The sequence below is a fragment of the Oryza sativa genome, chromosome 4 (genome assembly GCF_034140825.1).
Source record: "Oryza sativa Japonica Group chromosome 4, ASM3414082v1".
Classification (NCBI taxonomy): domain Eukaryota; kingdom Viridiplantae; phylum Streptophyta; class Magnoliopsida; order Poales; family Poaceae; genus Oryza; species Oryza sativa.
Window position 1 is genome coordinate 25,163,551 of NC_089038.1, and position 15,370 is coordinate 25,178,920.

Consider the following 15,370-nt stretch of genomic DNA (forward strand, 5'->3'; position numbering starts at 1 on the left):
CGATCTCGGCTGCGAGTAATCAAACCAGTACAATTGCGGCTTGACCAAATCTACCTTCTAATCTCTGCGTCTGCGCCGCGATTTGTGTCGCGGTAGACGACAGTTCAGCTGTTCAGCCAGTTCAGGGCAGGACACTAGTCGGGTACTCGTGTGTCTGCGGGTGGCTAAATCTAATCATGCCCAGCTCGAGTCACAAAGCCTACACGCCTACGCAAATGGAGTGATTAGTTTGGCCCATTTGGGGGCGATCTGATGATTCTGATCCCATGTGCTTAGCTTGTGTTCGTCCGGTCGACGTCCTCTAATCAGGCTCATTGCTTTCAGCCGGATCATTCCTCCGGGAATCACGGTTCAAGAGCCTCCTGATCTGTTGTTTATGACTAGGCGACTATAGCTACTATGATTGATTAGAAGACAAGCTAAGTATTCTTTTGGTTCTTTCCATTTCCAAATAATTATGGACTGACCGGAACTACTTGGGTTGATCGTATGTGTTCCTGACTGGAGTACTTAGCAAACCGCCAGAATTGCTTATCAGGAAGGTACAACCCCTGTCGTCAAATTCAGGTTTAAGCGATTGGATTATTCCTCGCGTCGGCAAAATGATGACAAGTTTATCCCATTAGAAAATTGCACCCGTCTCGACAATGACAAAGATGGATGTTTCATGTTCCAGGTTGGAAGAAATAGTTGCTCCCATAAATCACTCTAGATAGCTCAGATAGGCCAACAAAGAACCAACATGGGGAGTTGGACAAAACATAGAACACAAAATTTACAAAGCTTACAGTGACCACAGCTTACAGGTACATTTTTTGCTGCATTCATTGGGTATAGCTGGTACTCTTTGTAGTTATGATGAATCAGATGCAGCATTCAAGTTGTCACCTGCACCTAACTGACCGGCAGACGATCACATCATAGCAGCGAGGTTTCAAAAACGGCAAAATTGTCCAGACGAACTATCACCTTCCTTTATGTTCTGTAATGAACAATACAGACAATATATAACGTAGTATTCAGCTGCACTACGCAAGAAAAACTGAATGCAGTAAAGAACAGACCGTCTAGTTTCCTCCATGCGCTTCACTGCACCGTCCATGCAACTAGTGCCTACCTATGCACGGTTACAACATACACTGAAATCTTGAGAAGAGTCCAAAGGGATCCTCAATCATCAGAACTATGATTCCTGGGCATGTGGGCGAAAATAGCCTCTGTAAAGTTCCTCAATGCGATGGACAAACTTTAGGGGCTGCTGCCACCACATTGGTTCAGAAGTTGATCTTTCAAATGTTGACTCTTGCACGCTATCCTTGTTGGTGATGCCCTCACAGAAATTGTGCCAGTTTAACATGGCGCGTTTCAGTCTGGAAGTTCTCTTACCAGTAACCAGGTATCTAGTGTAGTCCCTCGCAAGGCGGTATAACTCCTCTCCTCTTATTATATGGATGTACTGCACAATGGAGCAAATAAAGGAGTGATTTAAAAAGTGCCTGTGAGGAGACTGTTATTGTTGATGAACAAGAGAAGCAAATAAATATGTTCATATCATGAATATTTAGGAGGAAACGGAATATATGTGTACTACTTGTTTGGCAAACATAAGCACAATTATCGAATAATTAGACAATTAATAATGAATATGGTAATGAGGTAATTTCCATGTTATTGACGTCACACCATTCAGAATCCCTGGTAATCTATTCTAGCACCATGGATAGTACCATCTTTTTACTTACTATATGCCTTCTTTTTTTTTTTACTTACTATATGTAAGCCAAAACAGGTAAAAAAAAATTATTGGTGAATACAAAAGGACAGTCTCGGTGATAATAAATGCATGAGTCTGCAACCAAACGAGTGGTATTGTAAGCTTAAAAGTAAGCATTATACACTCAAACGGCGAATGCAAATTTTACTATTCTGCGCTCCAATAATCCATGCTATACATCCTAAGTCAGCTAATTACATAAGTAAATAAGGATGCTTAAACACTGAAAACATAATGTTTCCAGTACATCAATGCACATATTCCACTCCTTATGAATAAACAACACCTAGAAGCGTAGAAGATAATCTAACTGCTTGCTTAACACAGTAGCCTAGCCATTATAAGAGATTGGAAAGTGGTGTATAGACATAGAACTCCATCAATGTCAACCACTATACAATAGTACAGCATTTACCGAATGAAGGACAACGACAACGAAACATGAATCAGAAGTTACCATGAGTATAAAGGCAATAGTTGCCAACAAAACTTGGACCATTTCATATAATGACTCCGTCAAAGATTCGTCCTCTGAGCCACCACCACTGCCTTCATGACTGTTTTTATTACCACCACCATTTCCACCAGAGCCAGACCCTCTAATCTTAGAAATTTGATCTATCAGCATATCTTGTATGGGCCATTGCTTTTTAGTTCCAGCTATAGCTTTGTTCAAAGATTCCATGGAGAAGGGCTAAAAGAAAGCAACAACAAATTTAGCTCATGGTTCTATAGATCATGTGCGTGCAACCTTAATGAACTAAAAAAATAGCTCCGTCATATAAATTGTCTGATGCATGAAATCCAATCAAACATATAGTTGTGACACAGCATTTTATACTATATGCTTATTTCTTATCATACTTCCCTGAAGAAACTAAACTTTTCCTTCACTGTCTTATCAGAAAAACTCCAACAGAGCACACAACCAAATCAAATTTAACAACCCCCCCTCCCGCGAAAACCAAGGCATGATTACAACAAGAGCTTGTTCTTTGAGCTATGATCCACCACTGTCGAATCAGCAGTAACGAAGTAAGTGAATTATTCATCGAGAACTTCCTATGGCATTCAGCCTTTTCCTTCAGCTTAGCGCCCTCACTGCTACTTCTCTCTATTAAGCTGCTCTCTGGGTCCTACAGGAGCAACTTATAATTTTGATATGAAATGAAATGACAAGGCAAACCCTTATTTCCCATGACATGAACAATCACTCAAAATTTCTATTATCATTTCAAATGCAAAAAGTATAACATAAGCAAGAAAAGGCTTGGCAGCTTGAATTACATCAAGCAGAGAATAGTAAAGAAATAAATACTCTGATACAACTGTGAATTTCCGTGGTGACAGCTAAAAGTGATAAAAATTAGAAAGATAAATTCATGGAAGGTAAGTGATCAATGAAAGCAACAAGAGCAACATACATCATTGACACGCTCAGAGTTTCCTTTCCCACTTGAGGCATACACAGGACCAATCCTGTTATGGCAAGCAGCAACAAGAAGAAGCCTTGGGTATACTTGCTCTTGAAGCTTGATGAATCTATTGGAATACGAACATTTGGCCCTTTCATGAAGCAATTTGCAAGTACTCCCAAGACCTATTGCTACCTTGTCCACAATGATCCCATTATGAGGCTTGTATGTTGTAGCCTGGAAATAGCTCATGCTTCCTAATGTTCGAACTGTAAAATTGCCTGGGGACAAATATGCAGAATTAAAATAGGAAATGTAAGTGCATACCGAATTAGATGGAAGAATGCAGTCGTTGTTCAGGATAATTCATCAGAAGTGACAAATCTTCTACAGAAAAAAGTAAAAAAACAAGCTGAATCTATCCCCTGATGCTAGTCTGATATAGGAGGTAAATGTATATAGCAGTGTATGTCCTCAATCATGACATGGGAGTTGTGTGCAAGGGTTCTCGAATGGAAAAAAAAAATCCACTATTCAGCAGAGTTAAGTCCCAAGGGAGAGCATTGGCTGAGATGATGTGAAGACTACAGAGTTAAAATTCCAATCCAATGCAAACAACAAAAGCGAATTAAAGCAAAAATAGCACTAAATCGCCACAGGGGCGGGCCCTAACATGCGGCATAGGGGATCAGCTTCAACTTTTTTTTCCCTTTCAAATAAGCAGCTAGTTACTAGTAAATACTTCATCCGTTTCACAATATAAGTCATTCTAGCATTTCTCATATTCACATTCATTAACATCAATATGAATGTGGAAAATGCTAGAATTACTTACATTGTGAAACGGAGGGAGTACATCAATTACCAAACAGAATCCGCAGCAAACAGGACAGATTGGACAAGTCCGGATGGATCTCTCCCGTCTACACCGGCTAAATATGGCGGAAGGAGAAAGTGCTTTTCCGAGAGAAGAATTACCTTCGTGATGAGGTGGCGCTTCTGTGGAACTGAGCCGGAGGAGGATCGATGGGACGAATGGGGAAGACGACCGCCGCAGCCGTCGCGCGGCGGCGTGGGAAGACGGTGGAGGGAGGCGCGACGGCGGCGCTCGGCGGCTCCGACCACGGCGGTAACGGGGATTACGGAGGTGGAATCGGGGGATTGACTTGTGTGTTTTCTCCTCATCCGCTGCGGGTCCCTCGATTATCATGGGCCAAGGCCACGACTCGTGTTTGTGTTTGGTACTTTGGTACCCAACTTAGGCCTTCCTCTCCCTAAAAGAAAAAGAAGTTTTTATTTTTTTTCTGAATCAGATGCCACGTCAGTAAACTGGGCAAAAATACTGCCATGGAACCACATTTGAACGATTTAAGTGAGTTTAGGGGTACATATTTCTGATTTTGTGGTTAAGAAATATCAAAAAATCTCGGTGTTAAGTTGAGGGACCTCTGGTGAACTTATTCCAAAAGAAAAAGAAAAGAAATCTCTGATTTTGTTTGGACTACTTATAGGTCCGTGCGTTGCAACGGTTCTTTTATTTAGGAGGATTTGGGTCCAGTGGGCTATTGCCTTTTTTTTAAAAAAAAATCGGTTTTCAAGGTAGGTTTTTATGTGGAGGTAGGGGAAGACGACTCTTTTAATTAGTAGAGATACGATGGTGATGTACTGATGTATAGTTGTACACACAAAGGGAGGTGGCTCCTTAGTTTTTTTTTTCTCATCCATCTTTCATTATCTTTGTCTTTTGACGGTGGTCATGGTGGATCATCTAATGTTGGTCCCCTAGTCATCTTGTTTTGACAGTTTGATACATGGGATATGTTTGGCCATGAGTTCCGTGCCCATGTCATCGTTGTTTGGGTGGAGTTGATCATGACGATGTTATTTGAAATAATGATTCTTTTTTGCGGGGAGAAATAATGGTCCTTGAGGTTATAGCTCTCTCTTTACCTTTTTGGTGGTCTCTCATACACTGGTGAATGGCTTGTAAAGGGTGTGGTTGTGTTGATGGACGGTGGCGTAGTTACCTTGTATTATTGTGTTTTGAAATTTTGTAGTTTGCGTATAGAGTAAACAGTATTCATAGTACATAAACTTGTGTGATGGGTACAAATAGGTACACCAACTTATAAATTGCCCGTTTGGGTATAATAACTTGGCTAATCCGTGTGAACCCAAACCAAAATAATCCATGTAAGCAAATTTGATCTAACGCGGTACACCTTGGTTTTATTTTTTCAAACAAATCGATCTGAGACTATATTGACAGCATTTGGATGATAATTTTGTTTCCATTTAAAACAACGTAAAATTTTAAAAACTATAATTTAACATACAAATTTGAAATCTAGCATGGACATGATCTAGATCTGGAGCTGTTTTCAAAGAAGTTTTGGTACTCATTATTACTGTGGCTGAGGGATCTCTTTCTCCCGTGAATCGATTCAAATTTGAAGATTCTTTTTTTTTTGTTTTGAGAAACCGAGTTATATTTGATATTACTAAATCAATGAATATTATTAGTAGATGAAGTATTAACTTTTCATTTCATATTATTTTGCGGAATTATTTTTCCTTCTATCTTTCATCGATCTCAGAACGAAAGTTGCGCGCAGTTCGCACTTAAAACTGACCTCTGCGATCTCGAATACGTTTACGACGAGATTCTCCAGTCCAGGGAGCGGTACGTACGTCGTCGTGTTGGAATGGAACGATAATTTGCCTCGTCCATGGCTCCCTGCAGCATATGCACGCGAGCTAGCACTGAGGCATGCACCACATACACCGTACCAATACACGAGAGTTTATCTGCAGTTATTATATTTACTTTACTTAGTCCCTCGATTTATTTCCCTCTAGAGGATACACGATCGATCGATCGAGAGATCGCATACACATAGTACTAGGTGGTGGCGGAGTAGTGGTATTACAACACCTTATTTGCAGGTTGTGTTCAGAGAGAGTAGGCTGCGCGTCGGCTGTTTATTTATCCTTAGTAATTGACCGGCGCAGACGGCGGATCGACTAGCTAGTTGTTGAGGTTGTTGTTCTCCATGACGCCAACGCCGGCCTTTCTGCCCCCGCCGACACCGTTAACGTTGCTGTTGTAGCACGGCCCGGACTGGCACCCCATGCCACAGTAATCGCCGCCCAGGCCACAGTAACCATACTGGCTGCAGCACAAGTTCGCCGCGCAGCCGCAGTTCTGCGCGGCCGCCGGGCCGGCGGAGGAGAGGAGGAGCGCGCGCGAGGCCCAACACCAGAGCCAACATAGTCGCCACCTTGGCCGCCATCAGTTCGATCGATCGGTGCTTGGCTGGGCTAGCTAGCTAGCAATAGCTACGTACGTCCTGCTGTTTTGTGTGTTGTGTTTAATTTGCTCGCTTGCTAGCTGCATGGGAGATTGGGAGAACGGGTGGTTTATATAGGCAGCTGGAGTGCAGGAGCACGTTTGAGATCAATGACAATATCTTGACTTGCAGCTGCGTAATTAATAAATCATTCGTATCCGTCCGTGGAGCTATACGCTTGCGAAGCTGCTATGGATTGCCAGATAGGCACGTAGGCTGTACGCTGTGGAAAATCTCTCCGTACGTGGGCGCATCCTATCTAGATTGGCGAGATGTCATTACATGCTGCTTCCTCCGTCCCATAAAAATCAGCTTATTAATTAAGTCAAAAACCTATTTCATTCTTTAGTTTTTTCTAAAAGTTTAAGTCCTATTTATAGTCACTATGTGCTAAATTAAATTGTTGATCGGAATCAAAAAACTATTTTAGTACTTATTGGTTACATATTCATTGGTGTTATCACATGGTGAATGAATTTATTACTTCTTGGTCTTTGTGCAAAAAGAAATACTCCTTCTATCCATTTTTGATAGTCATATTTCATCTTGACACATAGACCAAGGATAAATAATTCTACTTATCATCTATTTAAATATGCTACTAGTCATTCCTTATAAACAAGCGATTCATTAATGTTTACATTTCTCGATACCCATATAGCCAATCTTGTGTGGAAGAATGGAGAGTCGTGCATTAAATACAAGAAAGTCATTAAGATTATAGGTTGTTGAATTGAAATATGCCTATCAAAAATAAATTTTTTATATTTGAAAATATGACTATCAAAATTAGATGAAGGGAGTAGGTCTTATACTTTTGAATGGAGGGGTACATCTTAATTAGTACTACAAATCTGAATACACCAGATTCATAGGTTTTAAGATATATCACATTTGGTACTAGATTAACTTTTTTATAGGATAGATGGAGTACATCTCTACTGTGATCAATTGTACGCGCTCGTACTTTGCAATTACCAAGTAGCGGCAGTCATATAATTAAACGTCCAAGTTGTAGTTATCCCCAGTCGTCCGATATTGAATATTTCCACGGAAAAAAATGTTTGTCTATCTTTAATGGAGATTATATTAGTAGAAATATAGACGGAAACATCTTCTTTGACATGGCAAAGGAGAAAGGGATAATCCATATACCATGGTAAACCCAAGTCCTTACTTATTAAGTTATAGGCAAACTACGTGCACCATACGCTTCCATGCATCTGGAAATTCATTGGTTGCCAGCCTCATAGTTCAACACCCAGTAATCACTGGGTACATGCCGTTTGAAAGTGCTGACGGATGATGGTTAATACTCCTAGCTGAATTTGAGTTTATATATGACAATTATTCGAGAGCATAAATAAATAATTAAATTATTAGAAATGTTGGTTTTAAAAAGTTCTTTAAGAAATGCTGATGAAGATAATAACTTAGGAAGTGTCCTTATAATAATAATTTATCATCTCTTAGCTCAAAAGAACGGCCCAACAACATATAAATCGATCTGAGCTCCTAGCATTTTGTTAAAAGCTAATATTAAGTTTCTTGTGGTGATCCAATCATCCAAATGGACGACTTACATATGGTATCTACTCCCTAAAACTTAACACTAAGAACATCAATCCAAAGACATGCTGAAGGGAGCTCCACCACATGGCAATTCTCTTCTGCTCCGACGCACTCAACCTCATCGGCATCACTGGTGGAGAAACCCTTTGTAGTCCCGGTTCGTAACCCCCCTTTAGTCCCGGTTTCTAAACCAGGAGTACCAATCCGGGACTAAAGATCGCTATCTTTAGTCCCGGGTGAAATAACCGGGAGTAAAGATCGATCTTTAGTCCCGGTTGGTAACACCAACCGGGACTAAAGATAGAGCTGACCTTTTTTTTTTGCATGCCCCTGTTGCTGCATGGTTTATATATATATATATATATATATATATATATATATATATATATATATATATATATATATATATATATATATATATATATATATATATATATATATATATATATATATATATATATATATATATATAAACCATGCATATATATGTTTCAATACATATATATGCATACATATATATATGTATTTATACATATATATGTTATGCAAATGCATATGTATATAGATATATATATGAACAAAATATATTTACATTATAGAAAATGTGTACACATGCATATAGAAACATATGTAGTCATGTATTAATTACAATCCATTATATGTCCTAGCTAGCTACGATTTCGACGTAGTAGTACTCGCTGCTAGCTCAGAAGCTAAGGACCGGTGAATTGTGTTTCCGTCGTAGTAGAATTCACCCTTGGGATCAAGGATTTCTTCGTTGATGAATCCCATGAGTTGTTCTTGAACCGCCGCGATAAATTCCTTGTGTGTGGTCAGGTTATCCCTCATACGAATAAACTATATGAATGTATGAAATTGATTAGTAATTAAACAAGAAATCGCTACGTAATGAAATTTTGAATTTATTTGTACGTACATCGAGCTCTCTTGTGGTGATGATTTGGTCTGCAAGGCAGTGGCAATACTCGCACACGTAATAGCCGCACAAGTTAGTTCCCTGCTTTTGCTTTGCGCACTACAAATAAATGACAAACAACGAGAGATCTAATTAATATACACTTGTATGTATTTGAATCGGAGAAATATAAATGTAGAGCATGTATACTCACAGGAAATTTGAACTTCCGCCTAAGTCTTTCTCTCCATTTGCCGCGGACCAAATGACGGAACCGATACCAAGCCCTACATGGAGTTTAAAGCTATGATTCGTAGTAGCAATTAACATAACAAGATTTTCTTAATTAACAAAGGAACTTATGACGGTACCTGTCTATAAGTTCGAAAACCTTGTCAAACGTAGACTCTTTTTTATCCATTGAGTCATATACGTTGACGGTGCAGGCCTCCAGGTCGATGAGTAAAAGCACCCAGTGGAATCTGCAATGTGCGTGGGATGCATTACATATGAAACACTTAGCAAGTTCGTACGGGAATGAAATTTGGTATGTAGGAAGACAGTAAAATTAAACTAACTCTGTGTTGTATGGCAACAGTATGAACGTCTTGTAATGCTGCGCCTTCAGGAGATGGACGAGATTGTCCTCTGTTTCTTGTGGATATTGGTCGAGCATTGCGACGTTTACTTTCCGAGGGTCGATGAATCCAGTATCGAAAACCCTCCGCCGTCGGGCCCTTTGAATCTCCATTCTACAACGATAAAAGGGAGTATATTATTTTCTATGGTCTACTTATATACAAGGACCTAATTAATTAAAGGAGACGTATAGTAAGAAATCTAACTGAACGATATACTTACAAAATCCAGCAACTCATAATAGAGACGTCGAGGGCGTCCAGCTGGTATAGTTCGTAGATTCCCCTGAAATTGATCCAGAGAATGTCATCTCCTTGCAAGAAGTCCGTGTCCCTGATCCTCGCTCCGATCATCTCTCTACCGGTGGCGCTCATCTCCATGTACAGCTGATGGAACTTGTACATTTGTGTGGGTAGGGACTGCAGCAGCTCAGGCTTGACAAGCGGTTTACCGAGTTCGTACATGTATTTCACTTCCGCCTTTTCGATTGGTGCGACTCCTAGCAATTGATCCGTAGTTAGACCGGTGTCAGTAATAAATTGTTCTATCGTCATTTCTTTACCGGTCACCAACGGCTCGATCTCCTGGTTTGGTTGCTCTCCAAGCTGAGGGACTGGTTTGGACTTTCCAGAAGATGCTTTCTTCAGCGTTCGCTCATAGTCCGATAGCTTGATGGCCTCCTTGACAGATGCAGACATACCCCTGAAGAAGTTCCTGACACTGGGGTCTATAGGAATCTTCTTTTCTGGACTTCGAGGCTTGAATTGTCTCTTGACTTCTGATGCAACGTAAGCGTCAAGCTCCTTTTGCGTGCAATCGTACCCCGGGTCCTTGTTCTTGGCGGCGTCAACTTTCGCCTTCTTTGTTGCCCTTGTGTGGGCAAGCGGTGGAGCTGGGGGGGCCCTTGACTTTGAAGGTGCCGGAAGAGGAGCTTGCGGGGGAGTAGGTGTAGGAGCACGAGGAGGAGTCGGTGCAGGATCCTGAGGAGTCGATGCTGGAGCCTGAGGTGGAGACGGTGCTGGCGGAGCATGAGGAGGAGACGGTGCAGGATCCTGAGGAGGAGATGGCGGAGCCGGAGGAGATGGTGCACGAGACGCCGCTTGTTGCCCAGGGAGGATGATGTACCGCCTGCGCCATAGAATAATGGCATGGCATGTGTCTCGTAGATGCGTCTCACCGTCTCCTCCAGGGTAATCCAGCTCGAGGTCCTCATACGCGCCTTCGACCAACTCAACTTCGACCTTGGAGTATCCTGCTGGAATCGGCCTGCAGTGGTAAGTACCTGAAGGGTCCGTTGGGATGGCCATGCCCGACGCCACCTTCATGTTGTGAGAGATTATTTATTAGTAATCAACATATATAAGCAGCAACTAGCGGAATGGCTAAATCTTACCTTTATTGATAAGTTCTTGAAAGGAATATGCAGCTCACATGGTGTCCGCTGAGTGATGTCATCAACGGGACAGGTCGATTCGTCCTGTGTTTGCATGGCGTCCATACTCTGTGATCCTACCTGCCCCGTTGAGGCGCAGCTGCTACGGTTTCCTGACGGGCTCACCATTGCAGGAGGAATGGTCGGCTGGGGATCATGGGACCGATGTGCGGCCATGCGTTCATCAACCTTCCTTGCCACCTCCTCTTGCATGTTGAGTTCGTAGCTCGATACCCGGAACTCTAGGTCTGCAATCTTCGCCTCGGTATCTCTCTTGCTCCTCATCCGACTCCTGTACGTGTGGATGTCCTCCTTGAAACCAATCTTCCAAGGAATCACCCCTTTCCCTCGAGTTCGTCCTGGATGCTCTGGAGTCTGCAGGGCGAGTGTCAGCTCGTCCCTATCTCTGTCTGGTCGGAACGTGCCCTGAGAGGAGGCTTCCACTGCATCTGTTAGTCGTCGCGCAGCCTCTTGTATCTGATAGCCGAAGACCAGTGAGCCATCAGCTGGGTTGAGCGTTCCACCGTGAGCATAGTACCAGAACTTCGATCGTTCCGGCCAATTGGCTGTTGCCGGTTCGATACCCCTCTCAATCAAGCTAGCCTCCATCTACTCCCACTTCAGCATCGCGACGCTATAGCCTCCTGACCCCAAGTGGTGATGGTACTTCTTCTTGGCGGCATTTTCTTTGTTTCTTTCCATCATCGCCTGCCCTTGTTCACCTGTCTTATATGCAACGAACTCGTCCCAGTGATCCCTTAGCTTTGGGAATGTGTCGAAGTTCGGTGTCTGCCCCTTCAGTATATACTTCTGGTACAGATCTCCATTGAAGCTCTGAAACTGTTCTGCCATTTTCTTCAGAGTCCACCTTTTCACTTTGTCCTCTGTACCCGCAGGAAGGGTGAATGTCTCGAGCATTGTGGTCCACAGCATCTCTTTCTCCGAATCTGGGACAAAGCTCTCATGATCTCCGCGTGCCCTTGTTCTTCGCTAGTACACCGTACTGACAGGCACGTTATCCCGCACAACCCAACCGCTGTGACGTACATAGTTCTTGGCGGCTTCGGCTGGGGCACTAGGACGTCCATCTTCTTCCACTTCCGTTATGATGTGCCGACCCTCAAGCTTCTTCGCTGCACCTCGTTGCCCGCGTGCCCTCTTCTGTCCAACGGAGGGTTGACTACCACTAGCCTCCTCCTCCTGGTTCCCCTCCACATCCCTTTCCACGTGCCCCTGCTGGTTCCCCTCCGCATCCCTCTCCACGTTCCCTTCCTCGTTCAAGTACTGGTTTGGATCCTCGTTCCCCTCTTCTTCATTCCAGTACTGGCTGCTTCCCTCCGCGATTGTATCGTACAATATCTGTTCCTCATCGCGGTCAGCCATCTGTTGATACAAGAAACATCTGCTAAGTCACGAGACATTTATGTTTTAACAATCTAAGTCATGTATGCTAAGTGTAAATGTCGTACATTAGAACCCTACACAACCTTACGTGCTAAGTCTAATTACAAATCGTGATATAAGCTAAATCTAGGTGACGTATATTATACAACCCTAGCTAGTAAATAATTATATACTAAGTCTAATTACAAATAAAATAATCTTATATTAAAACTCAAATAATATTACATGCTAAGACTAAAATAGTCATGTATATGCTAAGTGTTTCGTGCGTATATGCTAAGTCTAATTAAGACTACAATAGTCAATTGCTACTTGTCGCACCAATTCCGTAGTCAATAATTACATACCAAGTCTAATTACAAATAAAGTAATATTATATTAAAACTCAAATAATATTACATGCTAAGACTAAAATAGTAATGTATGCTAAGTGTTTCGTGCGTATATGCTAAGTCTAATTAAGACTACAATAGTCAATTCCTAGGAGTCGCACCAATTCCGTAGTCAATAATGTCATACTAAGTCTAATTTGCAATAAAATAATCTTATATTAAAACTCAAATAATATTAGAACACTACACAATCTTATATGATAAGTCTAATTACAGGTCTAATAATCTTAATTAATTGCATTACAAATATAACAATCATTTATATTATTATGTCACTTGTCTGCTCCAATTCCTTCTAGGTCTTCCACTCAGGCTAGCTCTTCCACTCAGGCTTGACGGACGACTCCGACAACACGTCTTTTCTGCAAGATAAAAAAAATGTATTAGGATAAATGCGAAGTAACATATATATATATATATATATACACATGTATATATATATATACATGTATATATATATATACATGTATATATATATATATCTATATATATATATATATCTATATATATATATATATACATGTATATATATACATGTACATGTATACATGTATATATACATGTATATATATATATACATGTATATATTGCATTTCACGTTAACGTTCGTCCTCGTTCGTTCGCTCGTTCACGTTCCCTAGCTCGTTCACGTTCGTTCGCTCGTTCTCATTCACGTTCGTTCGCTTGTTCTCATTCACGTTCGTTCCCTCGTTCTCGCTTGTCTTCGTTCGATCGTTCTCGTTCTCGCTCTCGTTCGTTCGATCGTTCTCGTTCTCGTTCACGTTGTTGCGGCAACGTACGTGCATCTGTTAGTTCTCGCTCTCGTTCGTTCGATCGTTCTCGTTCTCGTTCGTTAACGGCGGTGTGGCGGCATCGGGGCGGCGGTTGGCGCGGCGGCGTGGCGACGGCGGCGGCGGCGTGGCGTTGTGGGGCCGTGGCGGCGGCGGCGTGGCGTGGCGGCGGCGGCGTGGCGTGGCGGCGGCGGCATTGCGCGCGCGGCGGCGAAGGCGGCGGCGGCGTGGCGACGGCGGCGGCGGCGTGGCGTTGGCATGCGGCGGCGGCGTTGCGCAGCGTCGAAGGCGGCGGCGTGGCGCGTCGTCGTCGTGGCGCGGCGTCTCGTGGCGGGCGGCGCGACGGAGAGAGATCGAGATCGGAGAGATCGAGATGCATGAAGGGAGATCTGGCGGCGGCGGCTCTCACCCCAGAGATGCGGCGGCAGCGGAGGAGGCGGCGAGGACGACGAGCTCGAGACGACGGCGAGATACGGCGGCGTCGGCGCGGGGATTTGCCCTAGGCAGTGGCGGCGAAGGAGAGAGGCCGAGAGAGATCGATCGGCCGAAAACGTTTAAGTGTTGGTGAAGAAGACGAGGGCGCACCGGGAATATATATATACCCCTGGATCTTTACTCCCGGTTGTTCTCAACAACCGGGACTAAAGATCTTTAGTCCCGGTTGTTGAGAACAACCGGGAGTAAAGAAAAGATCTTTACTCCCGGTTTTTGAGAACAACCGGGACTAAAGATATCTTGATATCTTTAGTCTCGGTTGTTGAGAACAACCGGGAGTAAAGAAAAGATATTTACTTCCGGTTGTTCTCAACAACCGGGACTAAAGATATCTTTAGTCTCGGTTGTTCTCAACAACCGGGAGTAAATATCTTTTCCCGCTATTTCGAAATTCTTTTTAAACCTGGTTAGGGTTAAGAACCGGGACTAAAGATTATAGCACTGCATATGATTTTCGCTTACATATGTGTTTATAAAATAGAAGTTAATGCATTAACATTATTTAAAGTACAAAGATTAATGACAATTACTTCGAAAAATTATTTTTGGCTGTAATAAATTAAGTGGATAAATCGTAATAAGCAAATATAATTAATAAAAATTCCAATAATCATATATACTTAGCATATATATGAATGATATTATTATATTGGTAAAAACTCTAATTAAGATATGTATGTACATACTGCATGATTTAAAATTAATAAAAATTGTAATCATCATATGTACTTAGCGTAGGAATTATATTAAATTAAATGCTAAAAACTCTAATTAACATATGTAAATGCCACATGCATGATTTTAACCTTTTAAAAATTCGAATAGTCATATATAAGTAGCATATGAAAGATAGTAAATTAAATTGTGAAAAACTCTAATATATGAATGATAGTTTTAAAAATATATTAAATTTAATACTTTTAAAAATTCTCCAGTCAATTATAATTAGCATATGAATGATAGTAAATTAAATGTTAAAAACTCTAATTAACATATGAAATTGCCACTTGCGTGATTTAAAACTTTTAAAAATACTCTAGTCAATTATAATTAGCATATGAATGCTAGTAAATTAAATGTTAAAAACTCTAATTAACATACATATGAAATTGCCACCTGTGTGATTTAAAACTTTTAAAAATTGTAAGTATCACATATAACTAGCATATACATGATTTAAACTTGTTGAA

At 41.6% G+C, this 15,370-nt stretch overlaps 1 protein-coding gene across 2 annotated transcripts; it reads right to left on the reverse strand.

Annotated features, from left to right (window-relative positions):
• Nucleotides 1-648: 648 nt before the first annotated feature.
• LOC4336262 (uncharacterized) lies at nt 649-4,410 on the reverse strand. Of its 2 annotated transcripts, XR_001545522.3 has the most exons (5): nt 4,168-4,410; nt 3,199-3,470; nt 2,232-2,468; nt 1,065-1,456; nt 649-982 (listed from the first exon to the last, which is right to left on the reverse strand). XR_001545522.3 is itself a non-coding variant. In XM_015780838.2 (4 exons), the coding sequence occupies exons 1-4, from the start codon at nt 4,397-4,399 to the stop codon at nt 1,184-1,186; spliced, it is 1,014 nt and encodes a 337-aa protein (XP_015636324.1). In that variant the 5' UTR covers nt 4,400-4,410; the 3' UTR covers nt 649-1,183. The 2 variants fall into 2 exon arrangements, 1 of the variants encoding a protein (XP_015636324.1); XM_015780838.2 differs by having other exon boundaries at nt 649-1,456.
• Nucleotides 4,411-15,370: the final 10,960 nt, after the last annotated feature.

Bases quoted from the DNA above. Each gene is read 5' to 3' on its own strand.
- LOC4336262 (XM_015780838.2), bottom strand. From the start codon at position 4,399: ATGATAATCGAGGGACCCGCAGCGGATGAGGAGAAAACACACAAGTCA. The intron at 3,471-4,167 runs GTAATTCTTCTC...ATTTGTCCCCAG, and splicing joins AGCGCCACCTCATCACGAAG to GCAATTTTACAGTTCGAACA. The intron at 1,457-2,231 runs GTAACTTCTGAT...TCCATTGTGCAG, and splicing joins CTATTGCCTTTATACTCATG to TACATCCATATAATAAGAGG.